At 42.3% G+C, this 21,094-nt stretch overlaps 2 protein-coding genes across 5 annotated transcripts in view; both read left to right on the forward strand.

The window, feature by feature from the left end:
* The window catches only part of LRIT3 (leucine rich repeat, Ig-like and transmembrane domains 3), a 63,488-nt gene extending 55,051 nt beyond the window's left edge, over positions 1-8,437 (forward strand). The window contains exon 4 of the mRNA XM_077278943.1: positions 7,192-8,437. Coding sequence (XP_077135058.1) covers positions 7,192-8,279 — 1,088 coding nt within the window. The 3' untranslated portion in view covers positions 8,280-8,437. The remainder of the gene's footprint in view (positions 1-7,191) is intronic.
* An 11,097-nt stretch (positions 8,438-19,534) lies between these two features.
* The window catches only part of EGF (epidermal growth factor), a 236,617-nt gene continuing 235,057 nt past the window's right edge, over positions 19,535-21,094 (forward strand). For 3 of the 4 annotated variants that reach the window (XM_077278944.1, XM_077278948.1, XM_077278955.1), the window contains exon 1: positions 19,536-20,181. In XM_077278944.1, the coding sequence (XP_077135059.1) occupies positions 20,052-20,181 (130 nt within the window). In that variant the 5' untranslated portion in view covers positions 19,536-20,051. Of the gene's footprint in view, positions 20,182-21,094 lie in introns of all 4 variants that reach the window. The other variant, XM_077278954.1, reaches the window with a different exon arrangement.

Genomic DNA, 21,094 nt, shown 5'->3' on the forward strand with positions numbered 1-21,094 from the left:
TTTGTCTTTTCTTCTTACCTCACCGTTATTATTTGTTGGGGGCTTGTATTACTTTGGGGTCTTTTCTCTGGAGGCAAGAGAGGTCTTATTTTCCCTGATAGGGTTAGTTAGTTCTGCAGCTGGCGCGAGACGTCTAGGATCAACGTAGGCACGTTCCCCGGCTACTGTTAGTGTTTGTGCTAGGATCAGGTATATGGTCAGCCTAGTTACCACGTCCCTATGAGCTGGTATTTATGTTTGCAGACTTTTGCTGTAATCTCTGAGATCCTTGCCATTGGGATCATAACAGTATGCCAGGCCATGAATAGTTAATGCATTGCAGAAGTGGGATTAAAAGAAAAGGAGTTCTGAGTTTTTTTGTTTTTTTTTCTCCTCTTTCTTCCTTCCCCTTTTTCTCAGAGTGGCTGTAAGCTTTGCTGCAGACATGAATGTTCAGACCTTGATTACTAGTGTGGATCAGCTTGCTGCACGAGTGCAGAGCATTCAGGATTTTGTTGTTAGCAGTCCTATGTCTGAGCCTAAGATACCTATTCCTGAGCTGTTCTCTGGAGATCGATTTAAATTTAGGAATTTTAGGAATAATGGTAAATTGTTTCTATCTTTGAAACCTCGTTCGTCTGGAGATTCAGCTCAGCAAGTTAAAATTGTTATCTCCTTTTTGCGTGGCGACCCTCAGGATTGGGCTTTCTCGTTAGCGCCAGGAGATCCGGCATTGGCCGATATTGATGCGTTTTTTCTGGCGCTCGGATTGCTTTATGAGGAGCCTAATTTTGAAATTCAGGCAGAAAAAGCTCTACTGGCTATCTCTCAGGGCCAGGATGAAGCCGAAGTGTATTGCCAAAAATTTCGGAAATGGTCCGTGCTTACTCAATGGAATGAATGTGCTCTGGCCGCAAATTTCAGAAATGGCCTTTCTGAAGCCATTAAGAATGTGATGGTGGGTTTCACAATTCCTACAAGTCTGAATGATTCTATGGCGCTGGCTATTCAGATTGATCGGCGTTTGCGGGAGCGCAAATCCGCTAATCCTCTGGCGGTGTTGTCTGAACAGACACCTGTTTCAATGCAATGTGATAGAAACCCCGATCCAGCAATGCAATGTGATAGAATCCTGACTAGAACCGAACGACAAAATCATAGACGACAGAATGGGCTGTGTTTTTACTGTGGTGATTCTACACATGTTATATCAGCATGCTCTAAACGCCTAACCAAGGTTGTCAGTCCTGTCTCCATTGGTAATTTGCAGCCTAAATTTATTTTGTCTGTGACTTTAATTTGTTCATTGTCTTCCTACCCTGTTATGGCGTTTGTGGATTCAGGTGCTGCCCTGAGTCTTATGGACTTGTCGTTTGCCAAGCGCTGCGGTTTTGTCCTGGAGCCTTTAAAAATTCCTATTCCTCTCAGAGGAATTGATGCTACGCCACTGGCGGAAAATAAACCGCACAGTTTTGGACACAAGTGACCATGTGCATGACTCCTGAACATCGGGAGGTGATTCGTTTTCTTGTTCTGCATAAAATGAATGATTTGGTCGTGTTAGGTCTGCCATGGTTACAGACCCATAATCCTGTTTTGGATTGGAAGGCTATGTCTGTGTCGAGTTGGGGTTGTCAGGGAATTCATTGCGATTCTCCGCCGGTGTTTATTGCTACTTCTACTCCTTCAGAGGTTCCTGAGTATTTGGGTGACTATCAGGATGTATTCAGTGAGTCCAGGTCCAGTGATCTTCCTCCTCATAGGGACTGTGACTGCGCTATAGATTTGATTCCTGGCAGTAAATTTCCTAAGGGATGATTATTTAATTTGTCTGTACCCGAGCATGCCGCGATGCGTTCTTATGTCAAGGAGTCTTTGGAGAAGGGGCATATTCGTCCATCCTCTTCCCCTCTTGGTGCGGGATTCTTTTTTGTGGCCAAGAAGGACGGGTCTTTGAGACCTTGTATAGACTATCGGCTTCTGAATAAAATCACTGTTAAGTTTCAGTATCCTTTGCCACTATTGTCAGACTTGTTTGCTCGGATTAAGGGTGCCAAGTGGTTCACCAAGATAGATCTTCGTGGTGCGTACAACCTTGTGCGTATTAGGCAGGGAGATTAATGGAAAACTGCATTCAATACGCCCGAAGGTCATTTTGAATACTTGGTGATGCCCTTTGGGCTCTCTAATGCTCCTTCAGTGTTTCAGTCCTTTATGCATGATATCTTCCGGAAGTATCTGGATAAATTTATGACTGTTTATCTGGATGATATTCTGGTTTTCTCGGATGATTGGGATTCTCATGTAAAGCAGGTCAGGATGGTGTTTCAGGTTTTGCGTGATAATGCTTTGTTTGTGAAGGGCTCAAAGTGTCTCTTTGGAGTGCAGAAGGTTTCCTTTTTGGGTTTTATTTTCTCCCCTTCTGCTGTGGAGATGGACCCAGTCAAGGTCCGAGCTATTCATGATTGGACTCAGCCCACGTCTGTTAAGAGTCTTCAGAAGTTCTTGGGGTTTGCTAATTTCTACCGTCGCTTTATCGCTAATTTTTCTAGCGTTGTTAAACCTTTGACGGATATGACCAAGAAAGGTTCTGATGTGGCTAATTGGGCCCCTGCAGCCGTGGAGGCCTTCCAGGAGCTGAAGCGCCGGTTTACTTCGGCGCCTGTTTTGTGCCAGCCTGATGTCTCACTTCCCTTTCAGGTTGAAGTGGATGCTTCTGAGATCGGTGCTGGGGCTGTTTTGTCACAGAGAGGCTCTGGTTGCTCTGTGATGAGACCATGTGCCTTTTTCTCTAGGAAGTTTTCGCCTGCTGAGCGGAACTATGATGTTGGTAATCGGGAGTTGTTGGCCATGAAGTGGGCATTTGAGGAGTGGCGTCATTGGCTCGAGGGTGCTAAGCATCGTGTGGTGGTCTTGACTGATCACAAAAATCTGATGTATCTCGAGTCTGCTAAGCGCCTGAATCCTAGACAGGCTCGTTGGTCATTGTTTTTCTCTCGTTTTGACTTTGTGGTCTCGTACCTGCCTGGTTCGAAGAATGTTAAGGCTGATGCTCTTTCTAGGAGCTTTGTGCCTGACTCTCCTGGAGTCTCGGAGCCAGCTGGTATTCTTAAAGAGGGAGTAATCGTGTCGGCCATATCTCCTGATTTGCGACGTGTGTTGCAGAGATTTCAGGCTGGTAGACCTGACTCTTGTCCACCCAACAGACTGTTTGTTCCTGATAAATGGACCAGCAAAGTCATTTCCGAGGTTCATTCCTCGGTGTTGGCAGGGCATCCGGGAATTTTTGGTACCCGAGATTTGGTGGCTAGGTCCTTTTGGTGGCCTTCCTTGTCACGGGATGTGCGGTAATTTGTGCAGTCCTGTGGGACTTGTGCTCGGGCTAAGCCTTGTTGTTCTCGTGCTAGCGGGTTGCTTCTGCCCTTGCCCGTCCCGAAGAGGCCTTGGACACACATTTCCATGGATTTCATTTCTGATCTTCCGGTGTCTCAAGGAATGTCTGTCATCTGGGTGGTGTGTGATCGTTTTTCCAAGATGGTCCATTTGGTACCCTTGCCTAAGTTCCTCTTCCGATCTGGTTCCTTTGTTTTTTCAGAATGTGGTTCGTTTACACGGCATTCCGGAGAATATCGTGTCCGACAGAGGATCCCAGTTTGTGTCCAGATTCTGGCGATCTTTTTGTGCTAAAATGGGCATTGATTTGTCGTTTTCATCTGCCTTCCATCCTCAGACTAATGGTCAAATGGAGCGAACTAATCAGACACTGGAGGCTTATTTGAGATGTTTTGTTTCTGCGGACCAGGATGATTGGGTGACCTTCTTGCCATTGGCGGAGTTTGCCCTTAATAATCGGGCTAGTTCCGCTACTTTGGTTTCGCCATTCTTCTGCAACTCTGGTTTTCATCCTCGTTTCTCCTCGGGTCATGTTGAGTCTTCTGACTGTCCTGGGGTGGATTCCGTGGTGGATAGGTTGCAGCGGATTTGGAATCATGTGGTGGACAACTTGAAGTTGTCACAGGAGAGAAGGCTCAGCATTTTGCCAACCGCCGCTGCGGTGTGGGCCCCCGACTTCGTGTTGGGGATTTGCTTTGGTTGTCTTCTCGGTATGTCCCTCTGAAGGTTTCCTCTCCTAAGTTTAAGCCTCGCTTTATTGGTCCTTATAAAATTTGGGAAGTTCTTAACCCGGTTTCTTTTCGTTTGGATCTTCCGGTGTCGTTTGCCATTCACAACGTGTTCCATAGGTCTTTGTTGCGGCGGTACGTTGTGCCTGTGGTTCCTGCTGTTGAGCCTCCTGCTCCGGTGTTGGTTGAGGGCGAGTTGGAGTATGTGGTAGAGAAGATCTTGGATTCTCGTCTCTCTAGACGGAGGCTTCAGTATTTGGTCAAATGGAAGGGCTATGGTCAGGATGATAATTCCTGGGTGGCCGCCTCTGATGTTCATGCGGCCGATTTGGTTCGTGCCTTCCACGCTGCTCATCCTGGTCGCCCTGGTGGTCTTGGTGAGGGTTCGGTGACCCCTCCTTAAAGGGGGGGTACTGTTGTGAACTATACTTCTTGGCTCCCTCTTGTGGTCACTAGTGTTTTGGCACTTGGATTGTCTTTCACCAGGTTGGTACTCACCTGCTTTGTTAGGCCTGGGGTGTTGCTATTTAAACTTCCTGGATTCTCAGTCCAGTGCCTGGGCATCGTTGTAATCAGTTCATTTCTGTTTGCTCCTGTCTTCAGGTCCTGGTTCTTTGCAAGATAAGCTAAGTCCTGCTTCCTTATTTTTTGTTATTTTGCTTTGTTCATATTTTTGTTCAGCTTGTACAAAATGTGATTCCTGATATTGCTGGAAGCTCTAGGGGGCTTATATTCTTCCCCCTCACCGTTAGTCGGTTTGGGGGTTCTTGGATATTCAGCGTGGATATTTTGCAGGGTTTTTTGCTGACCATATAAGTCATCTTACTATTTTCTGCTATTAGTCAGTGGGCCTCTCTTTGCTAAAATCTAGTTCATTCTTACGTTTGTCTTTTCTTCTTACCTCACCGTTATTATTTGTTGGGGGCTTGTATTACTTTGGGGTCTTTTCTCTGGAGGCAAGAGAGGTCTTATTTTCCCTGATAGGGTTAGTTAGTTCTCCGGCTGGCGCGAGACGTCTAGGATCAACGTAGGCACGTTCCCCGGCTACTGTTAGTGTTTGTGCTAGGATCAGGTATATGGTCAGCCTAGTTACCACGTCCCTATGAGCTGGTATTTATGTTTGCAGACTTTTGCTGTAATCTCTGAGATCCTTGCCATTGGGATCATAACAGTTGGGCGTGCCAGGAGATGAAGAAAAGTTGGACATATTTTTCCCTTTGTTTGTTTCTTTAGCAAGCGGATCCTCTCAGGAACATGGACTGTGCCATTTGTTTTTACTTTGCTTTGCTGTTAGGCCAGAAAGGCCGTGTATGTTGCAAATCAATCCCTGGTTTATGCTGTATCCAAATAAACCCGTGGAAAATTTAAAGAAACAACGTTCCTGTGTCTACCTCTCTGAGCAGTCGATTCAGACGATCGACCACAATGTGTATGTATGTATATATCACTACACAGTACTACTTCTCCTGTCATGCAATGTAATTCTAAGTACATCTTTTGGCTCCTATTCTGGTCTTTAGGGGGTGTGGTCTTTAGGGGTGTGTAGTCTCTTGCTTGTCAAACATCCGTAAGAAGTTTAGGCCTTCAGTGGATTTGAGTCCAATTGTCCAGAATTTTCTTTTTAATAGGTTGGCAACCCTGATAAGCACTATATGGCGGGTAACAGTAACAGGGTCAATACAGTATGTTATGACACAGGAATGCAACTAAATACAATATTTATGCAATTTGCTGTTACATACACTGTTCTTATTTAGCAATTAAACAGCTGTTAATGCCTTCATGTCTCAACTTAATGGGCGTCACTCTCCGTACTAGGCCCTTCCCCATCGTAGTATCTGTAAACACCTCTGATGGTTACACTGGTCCTAGCGGAGTCACCGGTATCTCCTGCTAGGTTGCAAGTCCTAGATATGATCCAGTTTGGTTTTCCTGGTGCATCCATAATTCTGGTGGTTGGGCTGTTTCTGGAGTCATATGCATACAAACACAAGGGATTTCTATTAATAAAATACAAGTTAAACGGAATCTTTTGCAACAAACCTATATATTATTCTGCTTAGCTCCTTCTTCTCTATACTATGCTGCCACAGATCAGATTGCATGTACAATGTGACAGGTTCCATTTAAATCAGCATATATATATAATGATCAATGATAGGTTAAATTGTGATATTACCATTCAATTTTAGTTAACATTTCATTGCAGCATAATGCATCCATGGATATGTAATAACTGTATTTAGAAGGAAAAGCCCTTTCTAAGTGTTAACCATAAGAAGGAATGGGCCTCCAGCATGGTAGTGAAATACCAGAGGAAAACTAACGCGAAGACCGTTCCCATAGATTTGTACGGGATTGTTTCTAACATCTGGTGCATTATGTATTGCACTAGACTAGTCCTGGATAATTTAGTCCAGGATGTTGACCTGCTAATAATAGACTTCTATAGGTTTAATTGAAATCAGTATAGAAGTCGATGAGAAGCTGAGCATACTCACGGGCAAAAGGTTTTTCACAATTTGACAAATTGCATAATATTTTAATTTCACAAACTAGTTTTATGTTTAAAAATAGCCTTTTTTTTTTTTTTTTTTTTTTTTAAAAGGGCTATTGAACCATTTTAGTTGATATGAAACCCTGTTTAACCTAATAATGAATGAGTGTCATAAATTTACTGAGCTTGGTTCTGGCTTTATTTCCTTGACATTGTAAATTTACGACAAGGGATTAAAGCTTCTGCAATCTGGCAGCATCAGGGATCAACCCCAGGAGAAGGCAGACATGGTTTATTGCAGCTTTGGTCTTCTCTTTTGCTGGCTATATAGTGCTCTATGGGCGCTATGCACTAAATAGAAGCATAGGGAATGCAGATGCTTCTGTTGGACCCATGTTTAGATCATTAAAGGGTTAAACCCTTTAGACCATTAAAGAGTTAATATAAGCAATCAGAAAAAGACAGCTAAATAAAATTGTCCTAAAATACTAAAAAAAACAACATACTTAAGAGTGTCTAAATGGCCTTTTGCAAAATGAAGACTTGCTAAAAAATCTTTTCTTAATAAATGTTATTTCTCTCTTTCCATAACAGTTATCCAGGAGTCTCCAGCAGATGGTGTGAGATGGTCAATTCTAAGTATGAATGGTATTTCCTACAAAGATGCAGGAGAATACCGATGCAAGGCTAAAAATTTGGCAGGCATATCAGAAGCATCAATTACTGTCTTAGTAGTTGGTGTGGTCACTACAACAGAATCGCCATCACGGCAAGGATGGAGACTAGGAGCAGACCAGACTGTAAATCCGCAAACAGAGGCAAATGAAGAAATAAGTATAGCCTCATCTTCCTTCCCCACAGAAATATCTATATCACCAACAGAGGAAACTACAGTAGAAACAACTGTGATGCCTACTACCACCACCACATCAACAACAGCACTGGTCCTAGAGAAGAAACCACCAAAAATCATCAAAGCCCAGACAAAGGTGGCTGGCAACAAGAAAACGCAATTTTTTCCAGGCAATAAAGAAGGTGAAGTGCTAAAAAACGTGGCTTCTGATACTGAAACAAATTCTGTTGTCCGTAACCTGAGAGTTATTACTGAAACAGAGGATCGGGTCACACTAACATGGAAGACAATGAACACAACAAATAGCTCGTCTTTGACTGTGCTCTATTCAAAGTATGGGGAGGAAGAGATGCTGCGATTGAGCACAGATCCAAGTAAGAATAAGGTAACAATTGATGGCCTGCAGCCTAATACAAAATACATGGCCTGTGTCTGCCCAAAATCAGCTCAGCCAAAGAAAGACCAATGCATTGTGTTCTCTACAGATGTTTTTCTTAAAAATGTGGAGAGTGACACCCAGGTGCCGGCCTTAGTAATAGCCAGCAGTGTTGGCTGTGTAGTGGTTTTACCCATTATTATTTTCTTACTATATAAAGTTATAAAACTACAATGTAAGCCCCAGTCTACCGGTGAAGAAGATCTCTCCAAAGAGACTTACGTCAAATTTGAAACACTGTCCCTTAGAGCACGACCAATAAACACTGGTGGCGAGCTATGGACACGCAGAAACACAACTGAATCAGAGAGACTTCTGTTGTGCTCAAGGTCAAGTATGGACTCACAGGTGACCTATAAAAGCGAAGGATCCAGGCCTGAATACTACTGCTGAGATTACGTCAATGTTCTAGCAAGGGTTTATTTTTCTTGTGTTTTACATGTGTTTTATTTTTATTTTCAAAAAATATATATTTTTTTTAGTATGTTCATTTATGTAACACTTTTTTAATGGAAACACTTAAAAGGGAATATATCGCCTAAATTGCTTTTCAATAATTAAAACCAGATAGTGAAACATCAGTTTTTTGTAATCTGTTTTTACTTTAGGAATGCAGATTTTTTATGTTCAATTTGTTTTTTTTAATCAATTTTGAAAATACAAAAAAAACCATAACATACGACCAAATATATTATGATCAAATAAGTCACGCAGGACTTAACAAAACTTGTAATGATAACAATATTTATGTGGAAATATAAACAGGTTGCTCCATATTGCAGCTGCAGAAAAGAAACTACCTAAATTTTAATATCAGCAAATCAAATGAAAAATTATTCTGAAAATTCAAACATAGAGGTGAGAAAGATAAACAGGGAAAGAGAAGAGAAAAAAAAATGAAATAAATAAGTAACATTTTTTAGAGAGAGTGGGAGGATTAGGAGGGAGAAGGGGGATGAAAGAAGTGGGGGGTAACAGAGAGAAGGGGTATGGAAAAAGGGAGGGAGGGAACGATGAGGGAAATGAGGCAACAATCTTGAGGTAAGCATACAGCAACAGCTCAGAAACACTTCACGAGAGAACAACCCATCTATTGGAATAGTTTATAAATATCCTGAACCAGGATCCAGTCACTCCATAATCTCCCTAAACTATCACTGCGTCAAGAGCTTTCGGCTGTGAGTTTTTCCATCCTACAAATAGTAACCATCTCGGCAAACCATTCCGACATTAGGGGAGTATGAGTTGTTTTCCAATGTCTTGGAATCACTGACCGCGCTGCAATTAAATAAAATCTGGGACTTTCTTTTGAGAACCAATTGAAGAGGGGAAAAATGGAAAGAAGAACAATCTTAGGGCTGAACTCCAAAAAAAAAGCAGTTTTTAAAATCTATTTTCTGTACAAGATTATGGGAACCGCCATTTTGCCTGTGTTTCTGTTAACAGCATTTAGAAATATACTTTACAGCAGCCACATGGTTCATAGGAAGCCAAGAGACAGGCTTTGACTCACTGATTTTTTTCGCAGACTTGCATGCATGCTTAGTGTTATGTTAGAACATAACCAATAAATTCCGCATCCACAATGAATTGATCCCTTCATCGGCAAATACCACCAATACACCAATAGAGAAAAAAAGTGAAGGAGTAGAATCTTAGATATAAATAGTAAAATATATATTTTATTACAAATTTAAAACAAATGCATAATACAATATTACTTGATGAGATGCTATATATCAGGGTACCCAACCACCACAAAGCTGGAAACAGGTATCACCCCCACATAGATAGATGTTTGGACATGGATATAGTAACCCATATGTCTGATATAAATCTAATACCTGTATTGTAGCTGATGGAATTACTATATATATTAAATAAATCAGTAACACAAATCTACCAACATTGTAAGTAATATATATAACGTAGTCAAATGCAGATCTTGTTCAATAAGGAGATGGTATGGTCCTCAGTTACAATACTGCCAGCTGCACCGCCATGAATAGCCATAATTACCTGCAGTCATGCTGGAACATGGGGAGTTAACCTGGTCAGAACACACCTCGACGCGCGTTTCACCGCCACCGCAGTTTCCTCAGGAGTGTTATGTTAGAAGGCTATTATGCAGTGAGGGGGAGGAGGTAAGCTGTAACCATCACCTATTGTGAATGATGAGCCACTGTTAACTCTGTAGAGGTGTTATCTGTCATTATCCCGCCTGTGATGACACTAAAGAAAATCACTGAGTGTGATGATATTCAGAAATTAATTACACAATCACATCATAATTGGACTGGCGTGGGCTAGAAAGCCTATCCAACAATAAAGTAATGCAATGATATGTACAGAGACTATTAGGAACTACTCTGGTAATTATAGGTGTTGCAGAGAACTTACTTTCATCTTAGACCTGGTGACTGAAGAGGCTAAAAGGAACAGATGATTGGCCTCGGGGAGACCAAAACATCCAACACCGCGGAGACACCATCACGTGTTTCTCAACGCAGTGATCCAGAACACTGCCCCCATCCCTTATGGGAAATATGCAAATGCATGTAGGATGGCTGCGGAGACACCATCACGTGTTTCTCAACGCAAGCAGTGAATAGCCAGACCTTTCCCCGGGAAGGAACAACCACGGGAAGGGCAGCATCCAATAAAGGAAAACATCCAATACAGGAAAACCACCTATGCCAAGCATGGTATCCATCAACAGACAGCTGTTTCGGGGTGTTTGCCCCTCATCAGTGTGGAGTAGGAATCTGGCTATTAGGAGCAGTGCCTAGTAAAAGGCTGTGAAGGAACAGATGATTGGCCAACTCCACACTGATGAGGGGCAAACACCCCGAAACAGCTGTCTGTGGATGGATACCATGCTTGGCATAGGTGGTTTTCCTGTATTGGATGTTTTCCTTTATTGGATGCTGCCCTTCCCGTGGTTGTTCCTTCCCGGGGAAAGGTCTGGCTATTCACTGCTTGCGTTGAGAAACACGTGATGGTGTCTCCGCAGCCATCCTACATGCATTTGCATATTTCCCATAAGGGATGGGGGCAGTGTTCTGGATCACTGCGTTGAGAAACACGTGATGGTGTCTCCGCGGTGTTGGATGTTTTGGTCTCCCCGAGGCCAATCATCTGTTCCTTCACAGCCTTTTACTAGGCACTGCTCCTAATAGCCAGATTCCTACTCCACACTGATGAGGGGCAAACACCCCAAAACAGCTGTCTGTGGATGGATACCATGCTTGGCATAGGTGGTTTTCCTGTATTGGATGTTTTCCTTTATTGGATGCTGCCCTTCCCATGGTTGTTCCTTCCCGGGGAAAGGTCTGGCTATTCACTGCTTGCGTTGAGAAACACGTGATGGTGTCTCCGCAGCCATCCTACATGAAGAGGCTAAAAGGCCCTGTGAATGGAGTCTGCACCTGTACTCTGAAACATCAAACTACAGCTTTAATGTGTGGACGAATTTAAGTTCTTAGTTTCCGGCACAGCACCTCCACAGGCAAAATAAAACATTACACAGTGGCCATTGAAATGAACAGGGGTTTGCATGGATGTGGGTCCTCCATTGTGGGAGACATCTACAGTGCCTCCTACTATGATTTGTAAATGAAGGTCATGATTGGGGACTCGCCTTTATTTACTCACCATTACTTAATAGATTATTTGAAAATCAGTTTCAACGGTACATATTAGGTTTTTTTAGTGACACATAGTAAATATAATTTAAAATATCTTCTTACTCATTACTCATATCTGTGTAAAAGAATTTTAGAATTGCCTAGGACTTTTTAGGCAAAGTTAAGTACAATTGCCAGGGGAGGGGTTGGTAGTCTTCCATCCTATGCATATAACAATACACTAAAAAACAAAGTGCAAGTGTGAGGACCCTTGACATTCGGTTGCGAGCTTGCATATCTTTGCCAAACTTTCGACCAATACCTAACACATTTATATGTATTTTTTGCACTTTATTTTTCAGGGTGCAGCCAGGCCCAGTATTTTTGGTATTGTAAACAGGGGTGTCTGTTCACATGGGATGCATTTAGATAGTGCTAGGCAGCCCGCCTGATCGAATAGAAGGGTGTAACTACTAGGCTGTGAACCAGATGCTGTGCATTACCTATATGTGAACATCACCCTATACAAGCCTCTGTTGTGCAATCATATATACGCAGTCACCCCCTCCATGAATTGGCAGGCTGAGATTGGTTGTCTTATCATTATTTTGCACCTGTGTTGCCGCCACCTTTACTACATGGGTTTGCTGCATTCTGAGAGTGCATTTGTTCGGAGACCTGGGCAGGTAAGCACTGCTGCCCCTTTTCTGTTGTATTAATTCTTTAATTTTTGGAGGATTTTTAGTCCTCTTTTTGTGGCTTTGCTATTGAGTCCCATACACATACCCTGGCTAAAATCATAGGGGGTATTAGGAGGAAACCACGTGAACCCAGGGACCAACTGTCACTGGTCATACATTTTATAAGGCAAACGGCACAACCATTTCATAGCAAAAAAATCAACAACATCACTTTTTCTTCTTTATTCAAAAATACATTGAATTAAAGGAATTTAAAAAATATATCCACTATGAGATACAGGCTAATTCTACCTCAGAGTCTGTCCCTCATGAGGACTATATTTTTTAGATTCTTTTCAGGGATTTTTTGAATAAAGAGGAAAAAAATGTTGTTATAAAGAAGTGGTCGTGTTATTTGCCTTCTAAATTCTATGATGTATATCGGTGGGCTAAAACTGCACTGGAACCCGCAGATGCACAACCGATATCAGGTAATTTTCACATGAATGTGGAAGGCCTACCAAGACTGTTAATTTCTCATCGGTCATATTAAATTCAGGATCCTAGGGCTGCGAGGCAAAAGTACCAACGACTAGGCCGTGCTGCTCATCGTCAAGCTCACATGTAGCATGGTAATATCTGCAAGGAAGAAGAGATACGTTTTACTAATTCTCATGTGCGTCATTAGAAATATTCAGGGATTATTTATTAGATTACAATGCGATGAATCAATGAAGGACATACATGCCGCCATTGTTCTGCTGTACAATGTCCCTGCTGTGCCACAATATGCCAGAGTCAGGGACATTTTAGTTCTTTTTATGTGCTCTCAAGAATGTGTGACAGTATACACATGATCAAATGCATTCTTGATACTTCATAGATGCTCATTGAGCACAGTTGCAGAGTGGAGACGTGAAGTTCACATTGTACATAACCTTTCCTTGTCCTTTCTCTCCTTTCCGAGCGGCAGAATCTGCAGCTGTGCCCCCTCAGAAGGGTGTGTTTGGTAGCTAAGCCTGAATGCCAAGCTCTAGGATGTCTGATACTTCCCACACTGATATTTGGGCTACTGACCAGTTCCTTGGCTTACTCTACAAGCAGCTGGTCATGTGTGTTCTACAGTCCTTAGGGGGTCAGGCAATGTGATCCATCTTGAAAGAGTCATTCCTGAAAATCATGTCTTACTTTAATGCCTGCTCACCTTTTAGTAAAAAGACGCTGAAGTCAGAATAGAGCTAAGAATTTTCCAGAGCATATGTGGTTGGTAGATGTTGCCATTTAGATGTTGATGATTGAGATGTCTTCTCTCTCTGGTGTCATAATTTAAGCATGTCAACTAGCTGAGAACTGCAAACACGCCCTTGCCCAGATGGCTACTATGCCTTTCATGCAGGACTACTATTTTATGGCTTCGTACAGCATAGGTAAGCTAAATATTATATCTCTGAATGTTAATGGTTATTTAATACAGGAATTTAATAGGAATTCAATTAAAGTCACATACTCTTTTCATTGCAGTGATTCTTAAGCAAAATTGTAACGCCGTGTTTCTATCTCCATTCAATCACACATATGATTACTGTTACCCAAATTTGTGAAATTCACCATTTACAATATGTTGTAAATGAACGCTTATTATCCGACATCTTGAATTATCAAATACTAGATTAAAGAAATTTCTCTGAATAAAGATTTATGATAATAAAATACCTCGGTTGTAAAAGGAAATAGACATGAATGTTTGGTGAAAATTTATCGATATTCACAATATTATTTGTCCTAATATAATCCCTACATAGTCAACCTAATTTCAGTTTTTGTTGTAAAGTAGTACCAGTTTATATTTTCTATGCTGTTCTTTTTCTTTGCTCACATGACAACTCCAATTTGTGTTATTTGGTTTTCATTTTTCTGTTTTTTTTTTTATTCTCATACTTCAACGGAACCTCTCAGGTCTGACATCGGTATTAACCTGCAGATGCCATCTTAATCTGAATGTGCAGCACCAGATAGAAAATTAATGTTATTTCTCTCGAGAGCCGCCGGCTTTCAGTCATTGAGGCATGCCCGAAGCAATTACAGTTACGCCTCACAACACTGAGAGCAGAGGCTGTGAGCATGCACTGGCACTGAATGACTGCTGTCTGTGCGTTGATGTAGTGTAGAGCTAGCTGTCGGTCAGGGCTGGGGAGTGCTTACAGCTGCCGCTCTCAGTGATGTGAGCGGTAACTGTAATTGCTCCAGGCATACCTGCATAACTGAAAGCCAGTGGCTCCCAGAAGAAATAAAGTTAATTTTCTCTAAGGTGCAGCACTTTCAGAACTTCGGCCAGGCACCTTCTTAACGCTATTAAGCTGCAGATTAACCCAATATCTGCAGGGTAATAGTGTTATCGGACCGGGCAGACTACCTTCATAAACATACAGAAAACTTTTTTTAAATTAAAGGCTAATGTGATTGACAGCTGCATTCCGATCTAATCCAAAAAAGCTGATTTCAAGAACATTCATATAGGACTGGGATTATTAATTTACTTTCCAAATAGGACCTTCAAGGATGCGATGTGCGCAATAATAATATAATATTAATATAGTATATGTAAAGCTAACTGTTTGTTTCACATGTCACCAATTTTATAAGGATCCACTTATAACCTCAAGGTTTGTTGCCTCAAAAGTGTTTTAATTTTGATGTTTGACTCCAGAATTGCCTACCTTGTGAAAAGTGGGCAGGGCTTAGAGCCTGCAGAATATATGGCCCACAAGCCGCATACAGCTCACCAATGGATATTGGGCAGCCCTTGAATACCTGTGAGGCTCTGGTTATCATCATATAGTTAACTGTATTATTAAATAGAAAAAAACACAGATTACAGTCCAATAATTTATGTAAACATGCACTGCTCAAAAAAATAAAGGAATACTAAAATCCCACATCCTAGATATCACTGAATTAAATATTCCAGTTGTAAATCTTTATTCATTACATAGCGGAATGCGTTGAGAAGAATTAAACATAAAAAATGATCAATGTAAATCAGAATTAATATCCCATGGAGGTCTAAATTTGGAATTATACTCAAAATCAAAGTGGAAAATCAAATTACAGGCTGATCCAACTTCAGTGGAAATGCCTCAAGACAAGGAAATGATGCTTAGTAGTGTGTGTGGCCTCCACGTGCCTGTATGACCTCCCTACAATGTGTGGGCATGCTATTGGTGAGGCGGCTGATGTTCTCCTGAGGGATCTCCTCCTAGACCTGGACTAAAGCATCTGCCAACTCCTGGACAGTCTGTGGTGTAACGTGACGTTGGTGGATCGTGCGAGACATGATGTCCCAGATGTGTTCAATCGGATTCAGGTCTGGGGAAAGGGCGGGCCAGTCCATAGCTTCAATTACTTCATCTTGCAGGAACTGCTGACACACTCCAGCCACATGAGGTCTGGCATTGTGCTGCATTAGGAGGAACCCAGGGCCAACTGCACCAGTATATGGTCTCACAAGGGGTCTGAGAATCTCATCTCGGTACCTATTGGCAGTTAGGCTACCTCTGGCGAGCACATAGAGGGCTGTGGGTCCCTCCAAAGAAATGTCACCCCACACCATTACTGACCAACTATCAAACCGGTCATGCTGAAGGATGTTGCAGGCAGCAGATTGCTCTCCATGGCGTCTCCAGACTCTGTCACATCTGTCACATGTGCTCAGTGTGAACCTGCTTTCATCTGTGAAAAGCACAGGGCTCCAGTGGCTAATTTGCCAATCCTGGTGTTCTGTGACAAATGCCAAGCATCCTGCATGGTGTTGGGCTGTGAGCACAATCCCCATTTGTGGACGTCGGGCACTCAGACCATCCTCATGGAGTCGATTTCTAGCCGTTTGTGCAGACAAATGCACATTTGTGGCCTGCTGGAGGTCATTTTGCAGGGCTCTGGCAGTGCTCCTCCTGTTCCTCCTTGCACAAAGGCTGAGGTAGTGGTCCTGCTGCTGGGTTGTTGCCCTCCTACGGCTCCCTCCATGTCTCTTGGTGTACTGGCCTGTATCCTGGTAGCACCTCCAGCCTCTAGACACTACGCTGACAGACACAGCAAACCTTCTTGCCACAGCTTGCATTGATGTGCCATCCTGGATGAGCTGCACTACCTGAGCCACTTTTGTGGGTTGTAGAGTCCGTTTCGTGCTACCACGAGTGTGAAAGCACAACCAAAATTCAAAAGTGACCAAAACATCAGCCAGAAAGCATTGGTACTGAGATGTGGTCTGTGGTCCCCACCTGCAGAACCACTCCTATTCCATTTGCACAACAGCATGTGAAATTGATTGTCAAACAGTGTTGCTTCCTAAGTGGACAGTTTGATTTCATAGACGTTTGATTTACATGGAGTTATATTCTGTTGCTTAAGTGTTCCCTTTATTTTTTTGAGCAGTGTACAATAATTTTATTACATATAAAGGCACATTAACATAAATTCTAAAAAAAAATTGTGTATCAAGACAAGCAGCATAGAGAAGAAGACAACGCAAAACGCGCGTAGGGGCTGCTATCGTAGTGTCTCTTGGGAACTATGGGTAAGGGCATTATTTGACCTATGTATATGTATGTACCGCTGGACTCTAATATATAGCATAAAATATCAATTTTTATTCAATACATCTAAAATACAAAATACAAAACAATGTGCAAATAAACACCAACACCAATAAATACAGAGGCACCCCAGGGAAGTGCCTGACCCTATATATCCTATCTAACCCTGCCTGACAGCGGAGGTTGGCACCCTATGACCTGCGCTTTGGCGCCCCCACTCGTCGGCGGCTCTCCCTTTCTGCCCTATTACACCCGACAGTTGGCAGGGGAGTGAATAAAGATACTAAAAGGGTGCATAGGATAGTAAAGGAGAAGTATGTACTGCTTGTTTTGCAAACCGTGTAGTTGGTATAGATATGGATTATAACCTAACTAGTACTATAAGTGGCTAAGATATTGCTGCTAGCCTAGATAGTACTACATGTAGGATATATAAACAGATATACACTCATGTGGACCATGTAGTTAGTATAGATATGGATTATAGCCTAACTTGTACTGTAAGTGGCTAAGGTATTGCTGCTAGCCTAGATAGTACTACATATAGGATATAAAAACAGATATACACTCATGTGGATACATGTCGGCAACTTCCGTCCGTCATGGCTGCCGCGACCAATCAGCGACGGGCACAGTCCGATTAGTCCCTCCCTACTCCCCTGCAGTCAGTGCCCAGCGCCTGCTCCATACTACCCTCCAGTCACCGCTCACACAGGGTTAATGCCAGCGGTAACGGACCGCGTTATGCCGCAGGTAACGCACTCCATTATCGCTGCTATTAACCCTGTGTGTCCCCAACTTTTTACTATTGATGCTGCCTATGCAGCATCAATAGTAAAAAGATGTCATGTTAAAAATAATAAAAAAAAAAACAACCTGCTATTCTCACCCTCCGTAGTCCGCCCAGGCGCGCTTGGCTGCCGCCATCTTCCGTTCCCAGAGATGCATTGCGAAATTACCCAGAAGACTTAGCGGTCTCGCGAGACCGCTAAGTCATGTGGGTAATTTCGCAATGCATCGCCAGAGCTTCGCTGGATCCCGACTGGTGAGTATATAACTATTTTTTATTTTAATTATTTTTTTAAACAGGGATATGGTGCCCACACTGCTGTATACTACGTGGGCTGTGTTATCTACTGCGTGGCTGCTATATACTATGTGGCCAGTGTTAGATACTATGTGGGCTGTGTTTTGTACTGCGTGGGCTGTGCTATAAATTACGTGGCCAGTGTTATATACTGCGTGGCCTGTGTTATATACTACGTCGCCTGTGTTATATACTGCGTGGCTGCTATATACTGCGAGGGCTGTGTTATATAGTACGTGGGCTGTGTTATATAGTACGTGGGCTGTGTTATATACTATTTGGGCTGTGTTATATACTACGTGGCCAGTGTTATATACTGCGTGGCCTGTATTAATGCATCAGGTATTCTACAATATGTATGTATGTATATAGCAGCCACATAGTATATAGCACAGGCCACGTAGTATTTGTCTGCTATATACTACATGGCTCCTATATACTACGTGGCCTGTGCTATATACTATGTGGCTGCTATATACATACATACATATTCTAGAATACCCGATGCGTTAGAATCGGGTCACCATCTAGCGTTTAATATCAAAGTAGTTGTCATTTGTAACTAGTATGTAGCTGAGGCTACAGCACATCTTTGGCCACGACACGTGTTGTGAGTGACCAAACTTCGTTAAGTGAAAGTAATGCTGCTACATGGCAGTGTCTTACAACTGAACAGGGTCACATTGTGACCCAGAGGAAACTCTGTGACAAGTAAGTCGCAAGAAGTCCAAGTGTGTCAGATTTTTTGCAATCTGCTTTTTGCTGTCCCATTACTCTCAGGGTTGCAAATTACTTATGTGGCACTCTGATGCAGCAGAGATGCCTAACAAACTTTGGTCCGGCGACAGGTGTCATGGTCAAAGGTGCTATCTAGCCCCAGCCTAAAAGCCGCACAAAATCTAGTGATATGAATTAAAGGAACATGACCAGTTTATCTTTATTTAGAAAAATGTGTTGGGGGCATGATTTTGTGGAACTTACTAATATATGCTTATTACAGCATCAGCGCCAATCTCCTTCATGCAGCCTTACTGAAAGATGGCACAGAGCTCTTGTTCTCAAAATGGCCGTTGATGGAGGAGCATGTGACCAGACCTGAGCATCAATCTCCTCCAATAGAAAAACATGTTTCCACATGCACTGTTTTTCCATTGGAGGAGGCTAAGAGACAGGTCTAGTCACATGCTCATCCACCAGCAAACATTTTAAAAATAGGATAACCATGAGGAAGGTTGCAATAACAAGTGCATAAGGAGAACTTGTAATACATATATATTTGTATGTTCCATAAAATCATGTTCCAAACATACAGTGGAGAACCCTTCTAAACTATCTTCATTAGTCTAATTTGATTTTGGTCATAATAATAATCCCAAATGAACTGTATCACTATAACTCTCAGTCAGTACTCATCAGAAAATCCAGACGTCTGCAATGCGTAATCTATCTAAATCTAAATTGTTCCAGTACAGGACAAGTCAGACAGCTTTGTTTTTCAGGTCACCTGTCTCTTTCAAGTTTCTTTATGAAGGAAGACTAAAGTGGATTTCAAGTATTAACCAAAAATGTCCTTCATATCTAATATCAGACTCATTGAACGGTAAAAGAAACACGTAACACTGTCTGTACACACCGTACGCAATGTATGAAAAGAATTACAAGTGGTCGTGTGTTTGTTCTCAGTCTGCATTCTCTTATTTCTAGCTTGGGAAAGACCTATGGCAGTCTCCAGTCTGCTGGCACTAAGGAGCTGGGAGGTGTGGCAAGGAAGCATAGGAGGCAGTATTTGGGAAAGACAGACCCTGGCATAGTATTCACCACCAACTGAAGGTTATCACCAAGCAATTTGCTCTGACCCTGTCGAAGAAAATCTCCCCAGAAGCATTTGCTGAAGTGCTACATTTGTCACTAGGGTGCCTGGCATTTCATACTTTGCTTCCAAAAAAAAAAAAAAAAAATCAGGACACATAACTAATTAGAATTGTTGTATACTGGAAGAGGTCACGGTATTGTTGGAGCAAGGCAAAAAGGAGGAAAACAAAGATCTGGGGTTGCTACACAAAATGATGTTGGATCTGAAAAGCAGTGTCCAGGAGACAGAGTGCCCGTCTGACACAGAGCTGCACAGGATGAAGGACAAGTGACATGTAGCCTATGGACAGAAAGCACAAGGAGAGATTATGTGCCTTATATTAACTGTTTTCTGGACACTAATTGTATTTAGCGGCCTACGTCGTGCCAAAGGAATAGAGAAATGGGACTGCCAGGAAAGTTATCACCACGTAGGTACCAACCGGACTGCTTGTAATGGTAAGTACAGACCAAACTGTAGTGAATGCATAGGAGTGGAAATGAATATGGAATAATGTTTTGTGAGTGTGCACAAGTATTAATAATGAGATGATACTTCTGATGTAACGTAGTAATTATGTGATACTTCAGTAAGATCCCATATTGCTGAGTTTGTATAGAGGTGCAAGAAAATGAAAAAACAAAAAAAAAGGCTGATAGGGCACAACGTCAAAAACTGAGAAACCAAACTCCGCACTGCACATTAGATACCAGCAATTTTGTGATGAGTCTGTGTATTATTTGATTTATTATGCTTTGCTTATATAGCGTTATCATATTCCACAGCGCTTTACAAACATTATCAGCACTGTCCCCAATGGGCAGGGCCGCATTTAGAGTTTCTGCTGCCCTAGGCACTTTTAGTGCTGCGTCCCCCATTGGTGAGTATGACACTATCGGCAGTGACTTTGGCAAGAATCGCTGATGTGAAAGTAGCCTTTTGCAGCAGATCCGGCAGTTTTTCTGCATCTGCCGCGTAACGGATCACTTACGGCAACACTGCGTTCGGCCTCATTCATTCCCTATGGGATTTTCGCCACTTGCCATGATCTGGCAAATGCGGTACCATACCTCCCAACTTTTGAAGAAGGGAAGGAGGTATAAAGTTTGCGGTGCGCATAGTGCGCCACGGCAAATTTTAGGCCACGTCTCTGACCACACCTATTTCACAACTAGTCACACCCATATCCACGTCCCAACCACAGCCATTTAGCACTGCTGATCACACTGTTTTATATACAACAATTATAACAAAAAATATGGCCACACAGTGCTCCATACTGTATAATGGCCACACATGATGCTTAATACTGTCTAATGTCCACAAATGATGCTTAATACTGTATAATGGCCACACATGATGCTCAATACA

This window comes from Ranitomeya variabilis, chromosome 1 (genome assembly GCF_051348905.1).
Source record: "Ranitomeya variabilis isolate aRanVar5 chromosome 1, aRanVar5.hap1, whole genome shotgun sequence".
Classification (NCBI taxonomy): domain Eukaryota; kingdom Metazoa; phylum Chordata; class Amphibia; order Anura; family Dendrobatidae; genus Ranitomeya; species Ranitomeya variabilis.